Source organism: Sinocyclocheilus rhinocerous, unplaced genomic scaffold, assembly GCF_001515625.1.
Source record: "Sinocyclocheilus rhinocerous isolate Xijiao unplaced genomic scaffold, SAMN03320098_v1.1 scaffold1710, whole genome shotgun sequence".
Lineage (NCBI taxonomy): Eukaryota > Metazoa > Chordata > Actinopteri > Cypriniformes > Cyprinidae > Sinocyclocheilus > Sinocyclocheilus rhinocerous.
Genome location: NW_015650690.1, coordinates 153594 through 179231, shown reverse-complemented (window position 1 = coordinate 179231; position 25638 = coordinate 153594). Strand labels below are relative to the sequence as shown.

The 25638-nt window shown below is 38.7% G+C and overlaps 2 protein-coding genes and 2 pseudogenes across 2 annotated transcripts; 3 read left to right on the top strand and 1 right to left on the bottom strand.

The window, feature by feature from the left end:
- Positions 1-7420, top strand: part of LOC107712057 (myosin heavy chain, skeletal muscle, adult-like) — an 11790-nt pseudogene extending 4370 nt beyond the window's left edge.
- Positions 7421-7519: 99 nt separating this feature from the next.
- LOC107712094 (myosin heavy chain, fast skeletal muscle-like) lies at positions 7520-11340 on the top strand (annotated as a pseudogene).
- Positions 11341-12497: 1157 nt separating this feature from the next.
- On the top strand, positions 12498-18235 carry p4htmb (prolyl 4-hydroxylase, transmembrane b). The gene is made up of 10 exons (XM_016517223.1): positions 12498-12830; positions 13080-13464; positions 13552-13633; positions 14500-14690; positions 14851-14947; positions 15109-15271; positions 15426-15611; positions 16211-16301; positions 16422-16545; positions 17382-18235. The coding sequence occupies exons 2-10, from the start codon at positions 13105-13107 to the stop codon at positions 17600-17602; spliced, it is 1515 nt and encodes a 504-aa protein (XP_016372709.1). The 5' UTR covers positions 12498-12830; positions 13080-13104; the 3' UTR covers positions 17603-18235.
- Positions 18236-19075: 840 nt separating this feature from the next.
- On the bottom strand, positions 19076-25420 carry slc26a6l1 (solute carrier family 26 member 6, like 1). The gene is made up of 19 exons (XM_016517222.1): positions 25217-25420; positions 25005-25144; positions 24808-24918; positions 24484-24659; positions 24158-24322; positions 23918-24070; positions 23496-23578; positions 23155-23302; positions 22957-23070; positions 22790-22867; positions 22559-22654; positions 21947-22053; positions 21761-21830; positions 21438-21530; positions 20365-20475; positions 19571-19993; positions 19436-19490; positions 19203-19348; positions 19076-19099 (listed from the first exon to the last, which is right to left on the bottom strand). The coding sequence occupies exons 1-19, from the start codon at positions 25348-25350 to the stop codon at positions 19076-19078; spliced, it is 2427 nt and encodes an 808-aa protein (XP_016372708.1). The 5' UTR covers positions 25351-25420.
- Between the last annotated feature and the right edge of the window lie 218 nt (positions 25421-25638).

Here is a 25638-nt window from a genome sequence, read left to right as displayed (position 1 = left end):
ACAATGTGGTAAGGGGCGTAACATTTCCGTCACACACACTGGATAGCTGGCCAATCACAACACACCTCGCTTTTTTTGAATGATGAGCTTTGTAAAAATCGACGCGTTTCAGAAAGGCGGGGCATAGAGGAGAAACAATAATGTACAGTATGTGGAAAATAATGTGTTTTTTTAACTTTAAACCGCATAAACACATTTCATTACACCAAATACACAAAATAATGTTATTTTTAGCAGCATCATATGACCCCTTTAATTTTAGATGTAGATGCCTTTCAGAACAACCAATATCGGAAGCTTGCTTGATAGCTGGAAGGTTCTCTGGAGCAAGAAAGGAAACTCCGTATGGACCTCGAGAGAGCCAAGAGAAAGCTTGAGGGTGACCCAACTAGCCCAAAAATCCATAATGGACCTGGAGAATGACAAGCAACAATCAGAAGAGAAGATAAAGAAGTAAGACTTTAACTTCTATTTGAAATGTTTTGAAGAGAATAATATTTTTGATGGTATGTAAATCATCTGTTACAACTATTTCCCACAGGAAGGACTTTGAGATAAGCCAACTTCTAAGTAAGATTGAGGATGAACAGTCAATTAGTACTCAGAATCACAAGAAGATCAGGGAACTCCAGGTCATCTCTCAATGAGTAACACTAGGATCACTGATCATGTAATCTGGTTCAAGTAAGTCTGATCTTCATCATAACCACTGTTTATTTCAGGCCTGTATTGAGGAGCTGGAGGAAGAAATTGAGGCAGAACGTGCTGCTCGTGCAAAGGTCGAGAAGCAAAGATCTGATCTCTCCAGGGAACTTGAGGAGATCAGCGAGAGGCTTGAAGAAGCAGGTGGCGCCACTGCTGCCCAGATTGAGATGAATAAAAAACGTGAGGCTGAGTTCCAGAAACTACGCCGTGATCTGGAGGAGTCCACCTTGCAGCACGACGCGACGGCTGCAGCACTCCGCAAGAAGCAGGCTGACACTGTGGCAGAGCTGGAAGAGCAGATTGACAACCTCCAGCGTGAAACAGAAGCTGGAAAAAGAAAAGAGTGAATACAAAATGGAGATTGATGACCTGTCGAGCAGTATGGAGGCTGTTGCCAAATCAAAGGCACGAGAACTGCTTTTCCTGAATATTGCGTTTTTAATATAACAGTCATATTCATAGCAATTTTTCCTTTCAGGGTAACTTGGAGAAGATGTGCCGTACTCTTGAAGATCAACTGAGTGAAATTAAAACCAAAAACGATGAAACGATCCGCTAGCTAAATGAGATAAGTGCGCAAAAAGCAAGACTGGCTACTGAGAATGGTACGTTTGAGTACAAAGCCACACTTCAAACTCAAATTTAAGGTTTTGCCTACATTTTCAAGGATTCTAGGAATTGTTCTTTCTTTTAAAATGTGAATTTAGTCGTCTGCTAGAGGAAAAAGAAGCTCTTGTTTCTCAGTTGACTCGAGGCAAGCAAGCTTTCACGGAGCAGACTGAGGAGCTTAAGAGACACATTGAGGAAGAAACCAAGGTAATTGTTTACTATTTTGGTAACACGTGTCTCGTAGCGGGTATTAGCAACATTAGCAAATAATGCTTTGTTTGTTGCTTTTCAGGCCAAAAATGCTCTGTCTCATGCTGTCCAGTCAGCACGACATGACTGTGATCTGCTCAGAGAGCAGTACGAGGAGGAACAGGAGGCCAAATCTGAGCTCCAGCGTGGCATGTCAAAGGCCAACGGGTCCATAGGTCCTCATATGGCTTGTTAACTGAGGGGTGTTACAGAGTATTTGTTAAATATAGCTAACAAAATATATATTGTGTGTTTGATTGGTCCAGACGCTACAACAGTGATGTAGCTCAGTGGTGATCCAAATATGAGACTGATGCCATTCAGCATACTGAAGAGCTTGAGGAAGCAAAGTAAGTAAAATCCCCTGTTTAAACAGGAAATAAAGTAGAAGCATTGACTAACATTTCATTGTTGCTCCTAGGAAAAAGCTTGCTCAGCGTTTGCAGCATGCTGAAGAGTCCATTGAGGCTGTGAATGCCAAATGTGCCTCCTTGGAAAAGACTAAGCAGTGACTTCAGGGTGAAGTTGAGGATCTCATGAATGATGTGGAGAGAGCTAATGCTCTTGCTGCCAATCTTGACAAGAAGCAGCGGAACTTTGACAAGGTACAGGATGTATTAATTGTTGCCGATTGTTTGTACAACAACATAAGGTCTTTGCTCACAAATTCAATTTACTTTTTCCGAGGTTCTGGCAGAGTGGAAGCAAAAGTATGAGGAAAGCCAAGCAGAACTGGAAGGAGCTCAAAAAGAGGCCCGATGTAGAACTCCTATGAAGAAGCCCTGGACCATCTGGAGACCCTCAAGAGGGAGAACAAAAACCTTCAACGTAAGATTTTTTCACAAATACAAGGTGCAGATGATAGACCGTTTCCATGCTTGCATGTGAATACTCTGGTTTTTATATTATTTAGAGGAAAACAAATTGGAGAGACTGGGAAAACCATTCATGAGCTGGAGAAAGCCAAGAAGACAGTCGAAACAGAGAAAACAGAAATCCAGGCTGCTCTTGAGAAAGTTGAGGTAAGCTGAAATGTTTCTGAATAACTAATATAATACTTAACAAAACTGCTTTTTTGTAATGTTAACTGATTATTGCTATTTTACTGGTCAACAGGGAACCCTGGAACATGAGGAATCTAAGATTCTTCGTATCCAGCTTGAGCTAAGCCAAGTGAAAGGGGAGATCGATTGTAAATTGGCTGAGAAAGATGAGGAAATGGAACAGATTAAAAGGAATAGCCAAAGAGTGATTGATTCCATGCAGAGCACTCTAGACTCTGAGATCAGGAGCAGAAATGAAGCCCTAAGAGTCAAGAAGAAGATGGAAGGAGACCTCAATGAGATGGAGATTCAGCTGAACCATGCAAATCGCCAGGCGGCTGAAGCTCAGAAACAGCTCAGGAATGTCCAAGGACAGCTCAAGGTAAAATCGTGGAGCTCTTGTAAAAGTTCCAGTTATCCTCATCTGGAAGCTGAACCTCATACTCTTCGATACTTATTCCACTGAATCAAGTTATTCATCTTTTAATAGGATGCCCAACTGCACCTTGATGATGCTCTGAGGGGTCAAGAGGACCTGAAAGAGCAGGTTGCTATGGTTGAACAAAGGAACAACCTGATGCAGGCTGAGATTGAGGAGCTGAGATCTGCTCTGGAGCAGACAGAGAGAGCTCGCAAAGTGGCTGAGCAGGAACTGGTGGATGCCAGTGAACGTGTAGGACTTCTACACTCCCAGGTTTGTTTTCAAGCATTTTCAATTTAATTCAGCTGGGCTCTTAGACAGAATCATCAATGGTAAACCATGTTACTCTCTAATATACAGAACACCAGTCTCATCAACACCAAAAAGAAGATTGATGCCGATTTAGTTCAAATCCAAGATGAAGTGGATGATGCTGTTCAGGAGGCACGAAATGCAGAGGAGAAGGCCAAGAAAGCTATTACTGATGTAAGTGCCTATTTATATGAAAATACACAATGATAAGTTCTGTACCAGGGCTGTCCAAACTCGGTCCTGGAGGGCCGGTGGGAGCTAAACTCTGCAGGACACCGGCCCTCCAGGACCGAGTTTGGACAGCCCTGTTCTATACGACCACATTTTTATCCAGTCAAATCCAATTAAATACATCTAGTGAGCGCTGAAAAAGAGCTGTAGTCATGTCACGTGTGATTGCAGGCCGCTATGATGGCAGAAGAGCTGAAGAAAGAACAGGATACGTGCTCATCTTGAGAGGATGAAGAAGAACCTGGAAGTTACAGTCAAAGACCTGCAGCACCGTCTGGATGAGGCTGAGAGTCTGGCCATGAAGGGTGGAAAGAAAGACCACATTTTTATCCAGTCAAATCCTATTAAATACATCTAGTGAGCGCTGAAAAAGAGCTGTAGTCATGTCACGTGTGATTGCAGGCCGCCATGATGGCAGAAGAAGAGGATGAAGAAGAACCTGGAAGTTACAGTCAAAGACCTGCAGCACCGTCTGGATGAGGCTGAGAGTCTGGCCATGAAGGGAGGAAAGAAGCAGCTCCAGAAACTGGAAGCTAGGGTACTTTTTTGTGCAATTTGTAAGAAGGTTATGAAATCTAAAGGTACACTAGAATTTTTGTAATATATTTTTTTCTGTCTATTTCCTAGGTTCGTGAACTGGAGAATGAGGTTGAGGCTGAGCAAAGAAAAAGTGCCGAAGCAGTTAAAGGAGTTCGGATGTATGAGAGAAGAGTGAAGGAACTCACTTACCAGGTAGGTGATTTTACTTAACTTCTGAGAATGAATGGTTCGTCAATAGAGCAACATTAGTTACAATGCACAGTCTTTTTAACAGACTGAAGAGGATAAAAAGAATGTAACCAGACTGCAGGATCTGGTGGACAAACTGCAGTTGAAAGTGAAGTCCTATAAGAGACAAGCTGAGGAAGCTGTAAGTACAGTATTAAATGGTCATATTTAATCATAATTAAGACATTATCCTTTTGTTTGACAATTTAATAAACTATTGATTCCCGGGTAATCTCCTCACAGGAGGAACAGGCCAGCACTCACCTGGCAAGGTACAGGAAGGTGCAGCATGAGATGGAGGAAGCTCAGGAGAGAGCTGACATCGCCGAGTCCCAGGTCAACAAGCTCAGGGCAAAGAGCCGTGACATCGGAAACGTATTTTTAAAAAGTTATTTATTCAAAACTTCTGAATATACACAAACTAAACTCAAAAGTCCAGAATATTTGACTCTTATTCATTTATTTATTTATTCATTTTTCTTCCGCAGGGAAAAGAGGTTGCAGAGTAAATATAACCTTTCAAGAAAAGTCAGCAATAATCAATCATATAATATGAATTTGTACTATGTCTGAGTCGTGTGGTCAATAAAGCTGCCCACCAACCAACAACGGCTGCAGTGTTTTTTTTTATTTAAAATTTTGACTTGCTCTCTTCATTTCACTGATGACACAAAAACTATTAAATCTTTAATAAAAATTAAAGCTTCGTACAAGGTTTAAAGTATCCATTTTAATAAGAAACTATGGTTACTTGGTAAATTGTGTAAATGTGATGTGTAGGCCTGTCGCAATAATCAATATATCGACTTATCGCGCAGAAGTGTGTAGGCCTTCTTCCATTATTATGCTGTTACATTATGAATATATATTCAGTGGCATAAAGTGGCCTTTAAAATGACAATAATATCACTTATATTATTATTTCTGGGGCAATATATCGCACAACAAAAAGTTGTTATCGTGACAGGCCTAGTGATGTGGCCTTTGTTTACACTGAACTGTAGTCCACAAGACCATAGTAGGGGTGTCCAATTTGTCCTTTCACAAGTACCTCTTTGGGGATATGATGCAACCTCAATGCATTTTGCAAAGTCTGAAATGGTGCACATTGGATTACAACCAAATAAATGACTTTTAATCAGCCTACATGGTGCTCTGTCACTCAAAAGTTTACACTTTTGTGAACTAATGCCACATTGGATAGCAGTCTCGTGTGAAATCCAAAGGGTGTCCAAGTTGTATCAGCTAACCAACCTCTTGTCATTTTAAGGCTGGACCACTGCAATTCGCTGAGGGCTAATCTTCTAGATAGAAGATGATTCACAATGTAATGGCGCACCTACTTCTCCCAATCCGTATGACTCTGGAATAACACCCTGCTACTTCAACATGCTCCTACAGGTCTGTTGCATTCTGTCCTCATACCCTTTCTCTGCTTCTCTGTGGTGAAACCTCCACCTGAAGACTGGTTGAAGACACACTTCATCCATGTGCATTTATCTCAACCATAACCAAAAACATAAGACACTTCATATCTGTGCCACTCCAGTTTACTCTTTTATTGCTTGCTCCAGTATGATAAATGATGTAAACTGCTTTGGATTAAAATCTTGGCAAAATTATTAATTATAAATAGAAATATATATTATCCCACATACCACCTTATTGCTTACCGGTTACCTCGGCATCTAGCTAAAGTAATCTTAAAATGTATTATATTGAACCTTTAGATTCATACATTTAAAATCAGCTGTAGACTCATCGGCCTCACATTCCTTGTCACATTTGTTAAAATGAGAACCTATACAAACTCCTCATCTTGTTATGAATAATATGCAAATTGGGATGCAGCTCGTCATGTTTTGTGCTGGTGGTGGCTCAGAACTGATGCACCATTACATGAATATTTATATATACACCTCCCTTTACAAATCTATAGAAGGTTAATTCTATAATTCAATTCATAATGAATATTTTATGTTAGGGGAGCTCAGGCTAACTCTCTAAAGTTTGTTTACTTGAAATTATGCTTGTTCAGCTCACTAAATATGATTTTCAGGTTCACTTTAATGCTGCTTTCTTAACATTACATTTAAGAATTATCCCTCAGGATGAAAACAGCACCAAGATCTTATCATTTTATCCCTCAGGTACTCATTCTGCCATAGTTTGAATCAATATTTTAGAGAACCGCACCCTGAGTTAACACAAAAGTTAAAAGCACCCCAAACCAAGTCTGTGCAATATCATGAAGCTGCATCAAAAATATAATATAAATGAAAATATAATGAAAATTTATACTTATCTGTGGTGGTACTCAAAAAGGAACCCAACTGCATCCACCAAGAGATAGAGAGACTTTGTAAGCATCAGATCACGGTTAATCATTGCACCAATGCAGCTGTGAGCAATGCAATGCATGTAAAATGACCTGCAGTTACAAGTGGCAGCTGTGAGTTTTTCAGCGGCATCCTGCTGAAAAGATCGTAAATAATCAATTTGTCTTTATAACGTAACAAATGCACAGCTAAAATTAAAATCAAATGATGCTCTAATCAACAGGAAACAGAAAACCTTTCAGATGCTGAGGAGAGATGCGAAGGGCTAATCAGAAGCAAGATCCAGCTGGAGGCGAAACTTAAAGAGACAAATGAAAGATTAGAGGATGAGGAAGAAATCAATGCTGAACTGACAGCCAAGAAGAGAAAACTAGAGGATGAGTGCTCTGAGCTGAAGAAAGACATCGATGATTTAGAGCTTACCTTAGCCAAAGTGGAGAAGGAGAAACATGCCACTGAGAACAAGATTCATATTGATATTAATAAAAACTTGATCTTTCATTCAGATTGCAGTCACTGAAATTATCCACTGTATCTCTTAGGTTAAAAACCGTACTGAAGAATTGACATCTCAAGATGAGGTTATTGCTAAGCTGACTAAGGAGAAGAAAGCCCTCCAAGAGGCACATCAGCAGACTCTTGATGATCTCCAGGCAGAGGAGGACAAAGTCAATACTCTGACAAAAGCCAAAGCAAAGCTTGAGCAGCAAGTGGATGACGTGAGTTTGAAATGTAACAAATAGTGCAAATTAGTACTCACCTGTCTGGTTATTGTTACAACAAACAGCAGAAAATTATGCTTACTAATCTTTCACATTTGTGAAACAGCTGGAAGGCTCTCTGGAGCAGGAGAAGAAACTCCGTATGGACCTTGAGAGAGCCAAGAGAAAGCTTGAGGGTGATTTGAAACTTGCCCAGGAATCCATAATGGACCTGGAGAATGACAAGCAACAACTAGATGAAAGGCTGAAAAAGTGCAAGAAGCAGGCCAACAGTGTGGCAGAGCTGGGAGAGCAGATTGACAACCTCCAGCGTGTGAAACAGAAGCTGGAAAAAGAGAAAAGTGAGCTTAAAATGGAGATTGATGACCTGTCGAGCAGTATGGAATCTATTGCCAAATCAAAGGCAAGTATTAATATGAAATATTGGACAAGAAACAGCACTGTATTGTGTAAAAATATCCATTAAAAAATTGTGTTTTGCAGACAAATCTTGAAAAGATGTGCCTTACACTGGAAGATCAGTTGAGTGAGTTTAAGACAAAGCATGACGAACATGTACGCCACATTAATGATCTAGGTGCTCAAAAGGCAAGACTTCAGACTGAAAATGGTAAGTAGTATTTTTTACAGAAGGGATAATAAAAATGACATTATACACACACCTACAACACTGCAGTTATTGACCATCATTAAATCCATGCAAGGTGAAATGGGACGTCAACTAGAAGAAAAAGAGGCTTTAGTTTCTCAGCTGACTCGAAGCAAACAGGCTTTCACTCAGCAGATTGAAGAGCTGAAGAGGCAAATTGAGGAAGAAGTCAAGGTGAGGAGTTAGCATTTTCTTAATGAATGACCTTATGAACTAAACCTACTGAATAATTTTCTGTTTTAAAGGCCAAAAATGCTCTGGCTCATGCTGTTCAGTCAGCGCGACATGACTGTGATCTGCTCAGAGAGCAGTACGAGGAGGAACAGGAGGCCAAATCTGAGCATGTCAAAGGCCAACAGTGAAGTAGCTCAATGGAGATCCAAATATGAGACTGATGCCATTCAGCGTACTGAAGAGCTTGAGGAAGCAAAGTAAATTATATCACCTGCTTAAATGTCCTCACAACAGGAAATAAAGTAGAAGCAATGTCTAACATTTCATTGTTGCTCTTAGGAAAAAGCTTGCTCAGCGTTTGCAGGATGCTGAAGAATCTATTGAGGCTTGTGAATGCCAAATGTGCCTCCTTGGAAAAGACCAAGCAGTGACTGCAAAATGAAGTTGAGGATTTAATGATTGATGTGGAGAGAGCTAATGCTTTGGCTGCCAACCTTGACAAGAAACAAAGGAACTTTGATAAGGTAAAGCAACCACGTCTTTTGCACATTATTTTAGTTACATTTAATATTGTTGTGATGCACCTCACCATAGGTATATTGTTCAATGTCATAGAGGTCTTGGCAGAATGGAAGCAGAAGTATGATGAGAGCCAGGCAGAGTTGGAAGGAACCCAGAAGGAGGCTCATTCTCTTAGCACAGAACTTTTCAAAATGAAAAATTCTTATGAGGAGGCTTTGGACCAGCTGGAGACTCTGAAGAGGGAAAACAAGAACCTTCAACGTATGTACAATCATTTACTGCAGAATTGACCTTTTCTTTTGGTTTTTAAGATCTTTTACCACTGTTCTAGCAAACAATTCCCTACAGACTATTCTAATTTTCAGGCGACCCTAGAGCATGAAGAATCCAAGATTCTTCGTGTTCAGCTTGAGCTGAACCAAGTGAAAGGGGAGATTGATCGGAAATTGGCTGAGAAGGATGAGGAGATTGAACAGATCAAGTGAAACAGCCAGAGAATCATTGATTCCATGCAGACCACCCTGGATGCTGAAGTCAGAAGCAGAAATGATGCTCTGAGAATTAAGAAGAAGATGGAAGGAGACCTCAATGAGATGGAGATTCAGTTGAGCCATGCAAATCGCCAAGCTGCTGAAGTTCAGAAACAGCTCAGGAACGTCCAGGGACAACTGAAGGTTTGTTCTGTTACAGCAGTGTAGCACTATGTCTTGAGCTGACTAATGAGATCAGAAGACCTAACTATCTCTTGATTGCTTCAGGATGCTCAACTCCATCTTGATGAGGCTTTACGAGCACAAGAGGACCTGAAAGAGCAGGTTGCTATGGTTGAACGCAGGAACAACCTGATGCAGGCTGAGATTGAGGAGCTGAGATCTGCTCTGGAGCAGACAGAGAGAGCTTGCAAAGTGGCTGAGCAGGAACTGGTGGATGCCAGTGAGCGAGTGACTCTCTTACACTCCCAAGTAAGAAGAATGATTTGTTTTAAGCAATTTTTTAAGGAATAACTCATAATCATCGTTATTTTAATTTTAACATTCTCTCATTTTCTTCAGAATACCATTATTATTAACACCAAGAAGAAATTGGAAGCAGATCTTATTCAGATTCAAGGTGAGATGGAAGGTGTAGTCCAGGAAGCACGCAATGCTGAAGAGAAGGCAAAGAAAGCAATAACTGATGTGAGTAAAAACTGTCAACTACTGATTTGCACATTTTTATTAACCAAAGAAACTGAATTCTGAGTACAACATTATTGCAGGCCGCCATGATGGCAGAAGAGCTGAAGAAAGAGCAGGATACAAGTGCTCATCTTGAGAGGATGAAGAAGAACCTGGAAGTTACAGTCAAAGACCTGCAGCACCGTCTGGATGAGGCTGAGAGTCTGGCCTTAAAGGGTAGAAAGAAGCAGCTCCAGAAACTGGAAGCTAGGGTATGTGGCTATACACATAGTACATTAAATTTTTAGAGACTTAACATTGGCTAATTTTGCAGATGAATGATGACATAAGTATAATTAATGTTTTAAAAACAGGGTGGAGGGACTGAATTATTCAACGCACTGAAGAAGGCCTTGAGATGAAACGTTTGTGTTTTGTCCTGCTGGTGATACATGTAAAATAAAAGGTTAAAAGAAGACTATTTTTGTGAATGCGAATCATGGTTTCATATACAAAGTAATTAAACAGATTGACGCATCAAAATAAAGTATTAAGTGACGAAAGAGCGTGGTGCAAATGGCTTTGTGGAATATACACATGGAATATACATTCACATATTTTATCACAAGCATAAAGTCAGGAATAACATCAATTATAATCCGTGTTTCAGGTTCGTGAGCTGGAGGGCGAAGTTGAAGCGGAGCAGAGACGCAGTGCTGAAGCGGTGAAAGGTGTCCGCAAATACGAAAGAAGAGTGAAGGAACTGACTTATCAGGTACTTCATCAAAAAAAATATGTATGTAGGTATGATAAATGGTCCAATTAAGGCATTACATTTTTCTGATGCAGACTGAAGAAGATAAGAAGAATATTATCAGACTGCAAGACCTTGTGGACAAACTTCAACTGAAAGTCAAGGCCTACAAGAGACAGAGTGAAGATGCTGTGAGTAATTTTAAAGTTTGATGAGTGGTGTGCAACAATATTCTGGATATGATGACCCTAAACAAGTGTTATTTCATTGACATGAGGAACAGGCCAACAGTCACCTGACCTGGTTCAGAAAGGTGCAGCATGAGCTGGAGGAAGCCCAGGAGAGAGCTGACATTGCTGAGTCCCAGCCTAGGTCAACAAGCTGAGAGCTAAAAGCCGTGAATTTGGGAGGGTAAATATCACACTTTTATTTAGTTCATTATTTGTGCTCAAGCAATTTGTTATCCATACAAAAAATGTGCATGCATAGGCTAAACCTTGTAAACAAAATCTACAATATTAAACATTATTAAAAAGTACAGTATTGTGCTCATTTCGATAATGCTTCACTTTATTATTTGATTATTTTCATTTGTTTACAGGGTAAAGAGGCCGAGGAATGAACCTTTTGAGAAAGAGAGTGCAGAGAAACAAGAACTAATATAATGTGAAATCCTTGTAACATGTCCACAAAAACCAGTAACTAATAAAAAAAAAAAGCTGTTCATCTGAGGTGTCTTTGTGTTTTGTTTTTCTTGGTTACATTTGTATAGCCTATATGGTATTTAAAACATAACTGGTTACATCCATATCTATGTGTGCATTCATCTGATTTAAAAAAATAAAATAAAAAAAATGCTAGTCCTACATGATTCCAACAAAATGTATTTTTGAGGAAGTCCAGATCTATAGATACAAATACCTTGGTTATAGCACATCCCAACCTTATGCTAAATGGAAAAATGTACTGAAAGACGTATAATCCTTCTGTAGAAAACCCTACTGAGAAAAACAGTTGTTTAATACCTGCAAAGCTATGACAGAGTTAAGTTAGCCATTACTTACCTTAAAACCCACATTAGCATCCAGCAAATGATTCACATAATCCACAAGCCACATCGACAGAATTCTCTCAAAAAGACTTTAAAAGGCTGCACCAAATATTAGAAAAGAAACACAATTTGTAGGGAACCCTTATCAATAAACAGTTATTTTTTATTTAACTCCTTATTTTATTCAATCTCTCCTCTAGATACGATATCTATGACCACTAGGGGTTGCTCGCTCTAAGCTGCAGTACAAAGGCGTCTGTCAGTTCTATTATGGGAAGTTCTACATTCCCTCGAGTCGGTTCTTTTGAGCAGTTCATTTCAAAGAAAGAACAGGTTCAAAAAACCGATTCGCGATGGACGTCACGTAGTCCCGTGACGTAAACGGTGAACATATTATTGCTACTAAATCATTAATTTACATTACTTGGTTTTTGTGCAGTCTATACTTGTTGAGTCGAGTTTTTATTCGTGTTAATAAAACTGCCACACAATCAATTTGTAAACATATTTCCAGTATTTTGTAACATTCTGCTATTCGACTAATTTCTTTTCACCTTATTCATAAAAACCACTGTTCACTCCAAATGTTTTACTAGCTAACTCATTGGTTACAAATCGTCAACGGATCGTTCTGGGCTGCGTTTCCTAAAGCATCAAAAGGACGATCAAGGCTTACGATGCTTTTGGGAAACGCAGCCCAGATCAGTTGTGGTCCGTGTACCTGTTCAATCGACTCCTTAAAAGATTCGATTCCAAAGAACGGCTCATTAGAGAATCGGACGTCGCCGTCGTGGCAGATGAGCAGTGAGTTGGAGATGCAGCAGATGTCAGGTCGGGGGAATGGCGTCCCTCGAAAGTCCAGTCAGCTGTACGTTCACTTCGAGATGCACAACTAAGGAAGCTGGCAGATAAATTCTAATCATTATAAGCATACAATAAAAGACTCCTTTACAAGGATTTTGAAGAGAATGAATTTCAAAATGGTGCGTCGGCGTAGCCGCTCGCAGGAGTCAAGAAGCTGCGCAGTTGCTATAATCACGCGTTTCGATGTAAACAAGAGAGTGAATGTTGACAACTGGAAGTGCTGAGTAAGCCAGAGAGTGTGATGCTACCACAAGCCGGAGGTACGCTATTACTGACTAAATAAAATGTCTTTATACGCAAGTATTAGGTGCGCGGGTTTTATCGAGCATATTTTGCTATCTGTTAGTGTAGTTAATAAGCTTGTTACAAAAGTAGCCTTTTTAGCAGGTTAGCCAGTCAGCTAACTTACTCTTCTGGATGACGTCTGTTTTAATGCGGGTCGAATACCAGCGATGGCTCGTGTCATAATATTCTTTTGAAAACAGATTTAAATAGTGTATTTTAAACAGATCAATAAAAGTCTCGTCTGTCAAAATGATGGAACCCCAGGACAATATTGAGGAGGATGACACCGCTGCATCAGCACCATCATCATCATCATCATCACCGCCACCGCGATCTCTGCCCCGTCAGCGCGTCTCTCTGCAGAAGAGCAGCGTGTGTTCTCGCTCCTACTTCATGGTGGTGATGGTTTTTTTCCACGTTTATATAATCAATGTCATTGCACTTCTGCTCTATGTTCATTATAATAACGGCTCTAACGCTATAACGGCAAACCGGGATTTTACAAGCAGAGACAACAGTTATAAAGATACCGGAGCGTCTAATCCGCAGACCCCTGCAGACTCGGGCTTTCCTCGAAATATGCATCTTCCTCGCATTGAAGGAATACGGGTAAAGAGTATAAGATGGTTTGGAGCTCTGTGAGTACTGTCATGTTCATTGGTCTTCCAAAAACTACAAAGTCTTTTTCATTTTTAGGTGGGCCATGTCCAAAAAGTGTCACTGTTGCCAGGGAAAGTCCATGAGATGAAGACACTCAGTCTAAAGCCCCTTCTGTTTGGTAAAGACATGTTGCTGGAAAGGAATAGTTCACCCAAAAAATAAAAACGTCATTCATGTTGTTCATAACCCGTATGATTTTCTTTTCATGAAACACTTGAAAGGTGATATTTAGCAGATGGTCCATAGTTTTTTTTTAATAGAGCAATAGTTATATTTATCCATAGTTACTCTTAACTAGATAACTAAAGTTTTTACTATCATTTTAATTCTAAGAGAATAGTGACACCACAGTTATAACAATAACAGCAGAAAGAAACTTTATCTTTGGAATGGAATATTTTTCAGATTGATTTTTCCAGCTGATGAACTACATAAACATTGATGGCCAATCAGAATAGAAAAGAGCTTGAGCATTTAAAACAGCAGACAGTTTAACTGCAAGTGCATGCTTATAATAAACTAAATGTACAGTATATCATACCATTGGTGTGGATGCTTATATAGGTATTTTTCTTGGTGTGAAAGAACCTTAATAAAGCTTATAATGTTCTATTTTCAGACTGTTCCTTCGCCCCTGTGTGAAACAATTCAATGTAACAATTTACATCCACAAAAAATTGCCGCTTTGAACGATTACGTAATTGTGGCATCCATAATTGTAATCGCGATTAGAAATTCGATTAATTGTGCAGCCCTAATTTCATTAATAAAAATGTTTCATTAATTATTCCCAGTATGCGCAAACATGAATGAAAATCATAAACGGGTATCTTTGAGGTCATTTCTATTTTTGGGTGATCTGTTGAAATGAAAACTTAAGTTCCTTGTTGAGGGATGCATTGTTTGTTGTGTTTTTGTGTTTGTTGATTCCTTCATCTGCATGAAACATAATTCTGACTGTGTTTGTGTGTGCGTTTGCTGCAGAGATCCCTCAGTTTCTGTCAGAGGAGGAGTGTGGTGTAGTTGTGCATCTGGCTCAGCTGAAGGGTTTGATGGAGAGTCAGGTTATGGTCCCTGAAGGTCAAGAGGAGCTTAATCAGCAGCTCAACCTCAGTCCTGAGGAAATCTTCAATTTCCTTGACCTCAACCAAGATGGCCAGCTGCAACCACATGAGGTCTGTTGGCAGTCGTCAATGTCTGTTAAGCCTTGGTTTTGCAGTTTGGCAAGGCTGAGAAAATGTAATGTGTGGCTATATCTTGTGTTTATCTCTGTTTGTGTTTGTTCATTTACTTTATGTGTAATCTGTAACTTGATTGCCGTATTTTCTGGTGTAGATATTGACACACTCTCGAGTGAGAGATGGAATCTGGTTAACTTCTGAGAACCTTAAGGAAATCTATGATGGCCTAAAGGTTGATCAGGATGGAAATGGTAAAGACCGAAGCTAGAGCTCTTATTTGAACGTTGCAGCTTAACTGTAGATATCCGAATAAGAGGACACTCAAAAGATACAAAGATCATAGATCACCAATACTTGCTATATTTGAGTGCCCATATGTATGTTTTGAGTATATATGTCTCTTTTGACGCAGGTCTCTTAAATTTAGAGGAGTTTAGGCATCTGAAAAGTGATGCCTTTCAGCGTTTTCTGCTACAGCGTGGGGTGGAGAGGAGCCAGCTGGTGAGGAACAGCAGACACACCTGGCTCTACCAGGGTCAGGGAGCACATCAGGTTCTTCAAGACCTCCGCAAAAGGTGTCCACCAATTTCCTAATTTGCTCTCCTATTGTTCACATATCAAGTGTGCAGAAATACAGCTTTTCAAAATCCGCTTATGTGCTTTCTTCCTGTATCTCCTCCCATCCATCCTTCTTGGTTTGTATTAATGCTATATCTCCTGTCTTTCAAGAGTCACTCGTTTAACACGACTACCATCCTCACTGGTGGAGTTAAGTGAACCTCTACAAGTGGTGCGTTATGAGCAGGGTGGCCATTACCACGCTCATCATGACAGTGGGCCAGTGTACCCTGAAACAGCCTGCACACACACTCGCCTCGCTGCCAATACCACCTCCCCTTTCCAGACGTCCTGCAGGTAAGACAAAGAGATTAAGATTAATATTTTACGTGTAATCATATAATGGGATAAATAATATATAAGCATTGTCACACAAACAAAAATGTATATACAACAACAGCATGATTATGAGTGTGATATTGTTTATATCATGTAATCACACAGCGTCACACACGGCGGGCTTGAGTGAGCGGAGGCTGGCGGGCTAGAGTGAGGAACGGCCGGCAGGTTAGAGAACGGTGCAGCCGGTGGATTCGACGAAGGAGCAGCTGGCAGGCTTGCGGCAACCACATGTGACGACTTTCTTTGGGTGGACATTTGGGCGGCTTTATGCAAATCTTCCCACATCGTGATGTAGACATGTGGGGGCGTGTTAGAACGAGCCGTTTTAGGTAACCGGGGTTGACTCTTAACTTTTATAAAGAATATGTCTTTGGATTTGAGACTTTAGTCTTTGCAACTTTACAGATCTTCTTTATGCACCAAGAGCTTGTAACACTCCAAAGAGAAAGGAAAAATTTAAATCGCATCATATGACCCCTTTAATATCATGTAATATAAATTTCAGGCAAAATTTGGTTCATTTTTCCCCCCTAAGTAGTTTTTTTTTTTTGCAGGTATATCACAGTTCTGTTTTACCTTAATAATGTAGAAGAAGGAGGGGAGACCACCTTTCCAGTGGCAGATAATAGGACTTACGAAGAAGCGGTGTGTCCTATTGAATAAAGCATCTTTACATGTGTATTTGTGACTCAAATGCAAGAATTTTGCACAATTTTAAGGACATGCTACAGACGATAATTGGGTGCATGTATCCGTGTTTCCCAGTCACTGATACAGAATGATGTGGATCTGTTGGACACCAGGAAACATTGTGATAAAGGCAACCTGAGAGTGAAGCCCATTAAGGGGACGGCAGTTTTCTGGTACAACTATCTCTCCGATGGTAGAGGTAATTGATATAACTTATCGGCTATTTTGTAATGCATTGTTTTATTGTTAAAATCATTTTCAGTAATTGAAGTAAAGCTGAATTAAAATATTAATATTAGGGAAGAAACTTGAAAAACAGACAAAAATTTGAAATAAGCCGAAGTTCTAAAACTATAAAAACAAGTTATATAGAAATATTTAATAATTAGTTTAAAAAAAATGACAAAAGCACATAAAAATTACAAAAACTTAAATTACAAAAATGAAAGCCAATTCAAAATATGAATAAATATTAAAATAGTATACAAGTAATATTAAAATAACACTGTTTTGGAATAAAGTTAAGTCAAACATAATGGTATTGTAATATAAATCTATTGTTAGTTATCCATAAATGCTATCTACCTAATCATTGTTTGATACAAGAAAACGTCATGCTGTGATATAAAAATGTTTCTGAAAGGTGTTACTCAGCTTAACTGAATGATGAATTTGTGATAAATAACAAACATTTAGTACTATAGATACAGCAGAGTACAGAAGCACGACTTTTCTAATTTAACTTTTCTTTCCATTACAAATTGAATTATTACCACATCTTAAGTGAAAAAAATCTAATTTCAGAATGTCTTAGTTCCCATTTTCTTTAATGATAGCAGTATTCAAGCTGGTAACTCCACAACTTTGTCCAAAGTCTATAAATCCATCTACAGCATGATTTAAGAAGGATCCAGAGAGCATCTTGTGGAGTTACATTTGGTCTTAAATTTATTGAAATTTAATTTTACTGTAGTTTCACACTTTTTGATTGACCCCACTGTGAGAAGTGACTGATCTAGAAAATGCCCTCTGTAGGTTGGGTTGGTGAACAGGACGAGTATTCTCTTCATGGTGGCTGTGTGGTGACACGAGGGACTAAGTGGGTTGCCAATAATTGGATCAATGTCGATCCAGACTACCAGCGGCAGGCACGCTACCAACAGTTTGTTTCTCAACAACAAGAGACACAAGAGCAAGAAGAACTCATTTCAGAACTGAACTCAGACCAGCACATAGAAAGACACCAAGACCTATAAACACATACATAAATGCAGGTACAACAATGCACATATATACACATTCACTTCTGTGTCACAGTCTATAAATAGTCATTCACTTCCTCTTTCACACACACATCCAGACACAGTTCATTGCCTCTGCATCACTCATACACCCTGAAGCACTGACCTCGTACCAACAAACACAAAAATACACTCGTCCTTTGTATTGTATATTTGGTTTGCTCTTTCCTAAATACACGCAATTGCACACTGTAGAAATGTAGCCCTACCAAAATGTCCTCATTTTCAGAACTGAATGAGCTTTACTCAACCTCCAGTGGTCCCAGTGTTGGAGCTGGAACTTTTGTTGGGTTGGATTCAGGGATAAGCAGCCTGAGATTTATGCAATTGTGAAAGACAATGCTACTGTTCCTAATGTAGATATTTGAAGGCATTATTATTTATTTTTTCATGGGAATGCAGCCATATTCGACAACTCTGTTTACATACAGAATGACACTCTACTGTACCGTCCAAAGGCTGTACACACCGCAGCTAATTGTTAATGCAGTGATAGTAAATAGAAGTGCATACGAGATGTGTAGCTCTTCCCTGTACATGTTTTGACTTGCAGCAAATAAACCACTGTCAGTGTAAAAGCAAACTTCACAATTGCTGGAGGATGTAGTGTGTACTAGCCAAAGAGTGTGGAAAAAAAAAATTATGTTATCGCTTTCTACTGAAGTGACATTTACACTGACATCTAAATCACCGAACACTTGAGGAAAGTTATCTGCAGGAACACTGTATTGACTAGTTCTGTCAATGGACTACAGGTTAGTTTAATTATAACTATTAACAAAAAATTATTAAGTTTTAACCTATGTAACATCTAGTCAGCTTCCATCTCTGCCAGGATGTTTCCTACACTTATTTCCTCTCAGATGTTCTTGAAAAGAAGCATGTGAAACTTGGACAATCTGTATGATTTGTTTGGATTTCAATCATTTATTTTGTAATGTTTTTTCTTTGTTAATTACAGTGCATCCAAAGACTGACTGAGGTTAACTTATTTTATTTATTTGTTGGATTGTTGCTGTTAAAATGCACAGAATCACTTTGTCAAATAAATTAAACTGACCAATCAGAGATTGTTTTCTTTAAAACAAACAACCAATCTAACATTCCATTTTCTGTTTTAACATTTGTCATTTTGCAAACAAATTCTCATAAAATGTTATCTGCATAATTCACAAAAGTAGTTATCTGTATAATTCACAAAAATCCTTTACTAGTTAAAAAAAAAAATTAAACACAAACATATTAAATACATTTAAAGGCCTGCTTTATAATCAAATGAGAAAAAATAAGTAACAGACATGTTTCATTAGTGTCAACTCCTGAGTCAAACTCTATTTGGAACTTCATGAAGAGGTTTAGTTTTTTTATATAGCTTTAATAAAATCGAAAGGGCTTGTAGAAGAAAAATAAGAAATCAGATGACTTCTATCATAGTCGGGTCCCACTCATATCCTAAAATGAGAAGTTTAAAATCATGTATACTGTATATTCCACAATAATTCCATATACTGTATGAGAATGTAATATTGGTGAATACATATATTGGTGAACCTACCAGAGCATTCTCATAGCTGTGGACGATCTCAGCTCCCCGATGTTTGAGACAATACAGAACTGCATCATGCACAGTAGCAAAGACACGTCCTTCAGTGATGACATCAGAGAAGAAGCCACCACGTTCAAGCTGTTCCACCACCAGTGCTTGGTTGAAAACAAAGCATAGCCCAGATATTTCCCAATCATTCACTAAATGAAACATTCTGAAACAGTTCACTGTGACACTCTTACCTTGACAGCCTGCCAAGTAGATATCCACGCCAATCTCGCCAAAATCGTGGAATATCTACAGTAAGAGATGGTGATGAGAGCTCGGTTGCAATGCACAGTCACTTTTCTCTGTGGGACTTTTGAATCACTACTTACATTCCTTAAGGTCTTAATGGCAACTGTATCAATAAAGTTAGCAGTAGAGAAATCCAAGATGATGGAATGGATGTCCCAGGTCCACTTCCCCAGGGATCCCAGAGAAACCCTCTCCAGGTCCCGGCTTAAAGTGTCCTCGCTGCTGGAGTCCAGAGTGGTGGTGTCCCCATCATGCAGATCTGACACTGACCCCAGGGTGGCGGTGTCAGGGTCAGTGCCCTTAAGGTACATCCAGGTGTGATGGCCATCAGATGTCCTCACTGTCTCAGGTATTACAAACACTGTACTGTTTTCCCGTTCTCTCCAGCCAAGCTCGACCTCTCTGTGTATGTCTCCATTCGTTTCCCTCAACTGCCCTGCTTCCTCTTCCACTGAAAATACAGCTTTTTTGGATCGCTGAGAGGCTTCCCTGGAAGCTCTTTTCTGTAAAGGAAAAATGAAATTATGATTACATGTTGATAAGTTGGTGTGATACTATAATATACACAGCACATATATAATAAATACAATATGATGGTAATACTTTATATGATTTCACTAAGCTCATTAGAATGCATTATGGGACCACCTTTTCCACAAAAGTGAAGCTGCCTTATAATTTGGACAAAATTAGGTATCTGATCTCTGCAGCTCACTAGATTTTTGGAACAAAGCATAATAGTACAGAATTGGGCCTAGCTCATGCTAATGGAGCAGTAATATCATGAATATTCTATAGCATATATGCTATATATAATATAGCAATATTATATAGCATATAATAACCATGAAAACTATTAGCAGAGATCATCTACCTGTCTTTTAGCCTCTCTTCGGGCTCTTTGCTCTGCTCGCCTCTCTCTCCGTCTCTGCTTGGCCTCCTGCCTGCGCTTATAGGTGAGCATTTTCCCGATGTCCAGGCCACTCTTTGCATAAACAACGGCAATTGATATGCATTAGCAAAACTAATATAGGTAGAGAGTGGTTCTCAACTAAAGGCCCCCATTGTCCACAACAATATTCAAAGGTCCCCTAGACATAGTTTTGTTTTCAAAACTTATTTTAATCTACGGCAACTCATTTCTGTAAATAAAAAAAATATGAATGAATGAATGAATTATGCATTTACAGGTGCATCTCAATAAATTAGAATGTCGTGTTGTGAATTGGTGGGTTTTTGTTAAATGTGAGCCAAAATCATCACAATTAAAAGAACCAAAGACTTAAACTATTTCAGTCTGTGTGCATTTAATTTATTTAATGCACGAGTTTCACAACTTGAGTTGAATTACTGAAATAAATGAACTTTTCCACGACATTCTAATTTATTGAGATGCACCTGTATATAGCGCTTTCTTATAGGCAATTTGGACAGAATATATAATAATAATAATTAAAATAAAAACTTCGGCATTCCAGACAGTTTACATTTCAGAAATCCAGAAGTTTTATTTTTTTTACTCACAATTTGTAAATGACAAAATATTTGAGAGCATGACACAACTAGTAAAATGTATATTCATTATAAAAATGCCAATGGTATGTTAACATTTTATTCATTTACATGATTTTTATAGAAAAAGTCTAGAAAACATACTTTTAAAATTGACTACCTCATATATCCAGGTTTTTCCACCTTCAAGTGAAGTTTCTCCAAAGTAAACAAACCATTTTAAGGGGTAATTTAAAAAAATATATTATTATTTGAAATTGTTTTAGTTTAGTTTAATACTTGTTTTGTCTTATTATAAATAACTTTAAGTCACCTTTTGGATGGAATGCCCCTTTGTGGGCCCCGGCCCCTAACTGAAAACCACTGTTATAAGACATTCCAGTGTACTGAAAATATATACTTTATGGTTACCAAGTTCAAATTAAAAATATTTACCTTTTTTTTAAGGGCCTCAAGATAAAGTTCAGCATTAGCGAAATACATGGTGGCAGAAGAGTGAAATATAGTGATACCTTGTACCTCCCTCACCTGCAAAACACAAAGCACATTTGTGATAGATCTGCTTAGGTAGATACATTGATTAAAAAAGGGATAGGGGTAATGAAGGCTAGTTTGCTTTTAAAACTGTCCTGGAGTTACAGTGGTAGTTAAATAAACATAACTAATAATTATTATGCAAATCATTAAAAATGGTGCACAGTTCAACATTCCAGTGCAGTCCTGTCTGCTAAATGGATAAATATCCATGTAAATCTCACCTGCTTGTGTGTCTCCATATCTAGATACAGCTCAGTGCCAGGGAGGTGTCCCAGCAGTGAGTAATTGGGCCTGAGAGACAGAAAGAAGTCATGCGATAAGGTCAGACATGATGCAGTAAGAGAATAGAGCAGATGACAGTAGTGAGAAACACTGCCGAAAGATTAGAAGTAGGGAAAGACTCCAACCGTTGAGTTCTGAAGATAACAGTGAGCAGAGCAAAACCCATTGAGGCACCCAGACCCATATCCAAATTAAAGAGCACAGTGGACACATATGTCACCAACCATATCAACTACAAACACAAAAACAGAGCACAGAAATGAATAAATACACTAACAAACCAGCAATCATGGAAACTATCAACAGAATTAAATATTAGTGATGCTTGACTACGCGAAAGTCATCAGCACAATGCCTGTTCTATATTTTTTTAATCACATTGCTATGCGATATTATTATGGTTTTTTTTTTCAGACATTTTATGATCCTCCAGGCAAAGTAGCGAAAGTCATCAGCACAATGCCTGTTCTATATTTTTTTAATCACATTGCTATGCGATATTATGGGGGTTTTTTTTCAGACATTTTATGATCCTCCAGGCAAAGTTTGATGACTTGGAAAATGAAAAACACACCCCCTCTTTAAGGCATGCAATCTATCTTCAAGACTATAACGCTGCAAGACAAGTTATGATCCAAAGTTTAATTCTTTGTATAAGAGGTTCGGATGAATCTCAGTAAGCACCACTAAATACTTGAAGCTGAAAAAATACCTTTTATGACTTTAGCATAACTTACCAGATCAATCTTGCTACTACGCCATAGTGTGACTATGTCGTAGTACTGCTTAAACATTCCCTTCAGATTCACAAATACAATGGCAGCAAGAACTGCCTAGACAGACACACAAAAAATGTAAATTGTAGTCACACTTTATTCATGGCTCATACCAAAATAATGAATCTAAATAAAGCACAAATAGATTGGCAATCTGACTAACAGACCTCTCAGAGGTTTGTTGGCACATACCTTGGGCAGCTCTTGAAAAAGTGAGCCTAACTTTAGTACTGTCACCAGTACTATTACACCAGACACTACTCCAGCGATCTAATAAAACAACACGATGTGATGAACAAACATAGATGTATAAATGAATGCATTCATAGAGTTGCATTTAAAAAGTGCATTTGTCTTGCCTGTGTCTTGCCTCCTGTGCTTTCTTGAATGAGACTGCGAGACATTGAAGAACAAACTGAAAAACACTGGAAAAATCCTCCAACTGTATTACTGAGTCCCAAAGCCACCAGTTCCTACAACACAGTGAGAGAAAGACAGAGATCAGCTGTGCATTGACATTATCTGTTTATCCATATGTGTTATTCTGATTTACCCACCTGGTTGCTGTCTACTTTGTAACCATGTTTGAGAGCAAAGGTTTTGCCCAAAGAAATAGAAATTGCATAACCAACAATGGCCATGGCAAAAGCGTCCAACACCACCTCAGAAAAGACACTGGCGTTTGGAATGCAGGGAGGCTGAAGTCTGAGAAAACACATCAGAATTACCACAAAAAACATCATGGTCATAGAACCATTTCTGCCATATTTTATGATATATAACTTGATTTGAAGAAAATTTGACTAGTGGTGCTTGTCATGACATTGCCTTCCGAAGCGCCATTAAAAAAAATACTTTTTATTTAAAAAAAAAACATATTTTAGATGTGAAAACTCACCCACTTGGGATCTCACCAACGACTGATATCTTATAGGTTTCATTCAGCCGAGTGTAGAATGATATTACTGTCGCCACTACAATCTAGCATAGAAACATACACATTTCATGAGCTAAGGATAAAATTATGTTAATAATTCCTGTGTAGTAAATGAGAAGCCAGACTAGTTGCAATTAGTTATTGCTAGGAATTATATGATGCAAACACTATAATGAAGAGAGTTCAAATGCTGACTACACAGATTAATAACAGAGAGGGCATTAAGGACATGCACTACTGATAAATACAGAGTCACTAAATAGTAAAGATTTAATGAATCTTATAAAACAAAAAATAGTACAATTTATGGATAGGACTCAATCAAACAATGAAAAAGAAAAGCAGACGGTATTTAAAATAGTCATTTCTCATTGATTACGTACAGTGCACAGCTCCACTGGAATAGGCACCAGTAGTTTTTGCCTGAGCGCAGTGTTAAGCTCTTTGGCAGTGATGAGAACCACAATGGACACAACACTGGCCAGCAGAGTTGGGAGATGAGTCTCTGGCAACAGCATAAACAAGTCTGCTAAAGTCTGCACAGAGAAATTACAGAGAATTCATGCTTACGTCTATATGCATTGAGGCATGCACATCCAATGCATGAATTTGATTGTACTCACATAGACAATAGACAGCGGTCCACTGAAGCGCTTAGGTGAGACTCCAAGGATGTACTTTAACTGGGCTACTACAGCATGTGCAGAGGCAGCTGTGGTATAACCTCTGACCAAGGGCTCTGAGAGATACGTACCAACAAACCCAAACTGCACCAAGCCTAATACAACCTATGAGTGAGAATGCAAGATTGTATTTAACTGAGACAATAAATTGAGACATTGTAATTCATGTTATTTAAATGGACCTCTGTATACAGTATAATGCTGTGGGTTGAGGTATATACATTTTTGTGTGTAAGCATCAGTCTGTGTTTATATGTGTTTATCACCTGAATAAGTCCTCCCAGTACAGTGGCTGCAGCAGCAACCTGCACTCTGTAGAAGTCTCTAGATATAATATCCACCTCCTCGGTCACATTAGTGCCATTGTAAATAAGGAAATCTGAATCGGGGGCCAGTCTCTCTGTCACACTGCCAATCATAATACTGAGGATGGTAAATGTGCCTATGCGAACACAAACACATAAATACAAGTCAAAGCATTATGACTTGACAATTCAAACAAAATTTATACAGAAAACAATGCATTTTGACTAAATCAAATCAACTGAGGTTAATAAGTTTCAGCAGTGTTCAAAGATAAATGATCTCACCTATAGATATGTGTCTGGAGGTCCCAAAAATAAAATAAATTAACGGAGAATAGAGGGATGTGTAGAGTCCAAATACTGGAGGCAACGAGGCTAGCAAAGCATAGGCCATTCCTAAAACACACAAACACAATATTTTAAACACCCACAAATTAAGATTATATTGTAGGTCATTAAAAAGTACAGAAACATGCTTTCACCTTGTGGAAGGTGCATGATGCCCACACTGATGCCAGAGATAAGGTCTGGCATGCCATAATCCCAGATGGAGTAACGGGGCAACCAGGACAGAACAGGCAAGAAACCAACTATGCTATGTTTCAGTCTGGGTGTAGAACAGCTGAGTAAGGAAAAATAAACATAGATTGAAATTTCTTTCAAACAAACCTTTGCTTTAATGGCTGTATCCTACCTGAGTGATTTCTTCAGCCGATGAGAGATGGGAAGGTTGATCTGGGAAGGGTCCATTCTCTGAGATCGCTCTTTCAGCCTCTGTTCATCTATAATCTCTCTCTGTACATGATACTCTGTATGTCCTGAGTCCATTTTCTCTATTTTGTGCTATATAGCTACTATGAATAATCTTTGTCAAGACTTAATTACAAACCACAAAATTACTCTGACCTCAGTCTCGATAAAACTTCATAAGACTTTCTGCATGCCATCTATGATTTACCTCTAAACCTGTGAGGGTTATTTAAAAGGGAACATAACAGGGTTAGTTTGTATTAAAAAGAGGCTGTGCTTTCTAACAATAATTAACTTAAGAACAAGTAATAGCATATAATCATTTAAATAGATATGTATAATTTCAGAAGAGTTAAATAAGTAAAA

Bases quoted from the DNA above. Each gene is read 5' to 3' on its own strand.
- slc26a6l1 (XM_016517222.1), bottom strand. From the start codon at position 25,350: ATGGACTCAGGACATACAGAGTATCATGTACAGAGAGAGATTATAGAT. The intron at 22,655-22,789 runs GTATGTGCCAAC...GTGTCTGTCTAG, and splicing joins TTTTTCAAGAGCTGCCCAAG to GCAGTTCTTGCTGCCATTGT. The intron at 22,054-22,558 runs GTAAGTTATGCT...TTGTGTTTGTAG, and splicing joins GTAGTAGCAAGATTGATCTG to TTGATATGGTTGGTGACATA.
- p4htmb (XM_016517223.1), top strand. From the start codon at position 13,105: ATGATGGAACCCCAGGACAATATTGAGGAGGATGACACCGCTGCATCA. The intron at 14,948-15,108 runs GTAAAGACCGAA...CTTTTGACGCAG, and splicing joins GGTTGATCAGGATGGAAATG to GTCTCTTAAATTTAGAGGAG. The intron at 15,612-16,210 runs GTAAGACAAAGA...TTTTTTTTGCAG, and splicing joins CCTTTCCAGACGTCCTGCAG to GTATATCACAGTTCTGTTTT.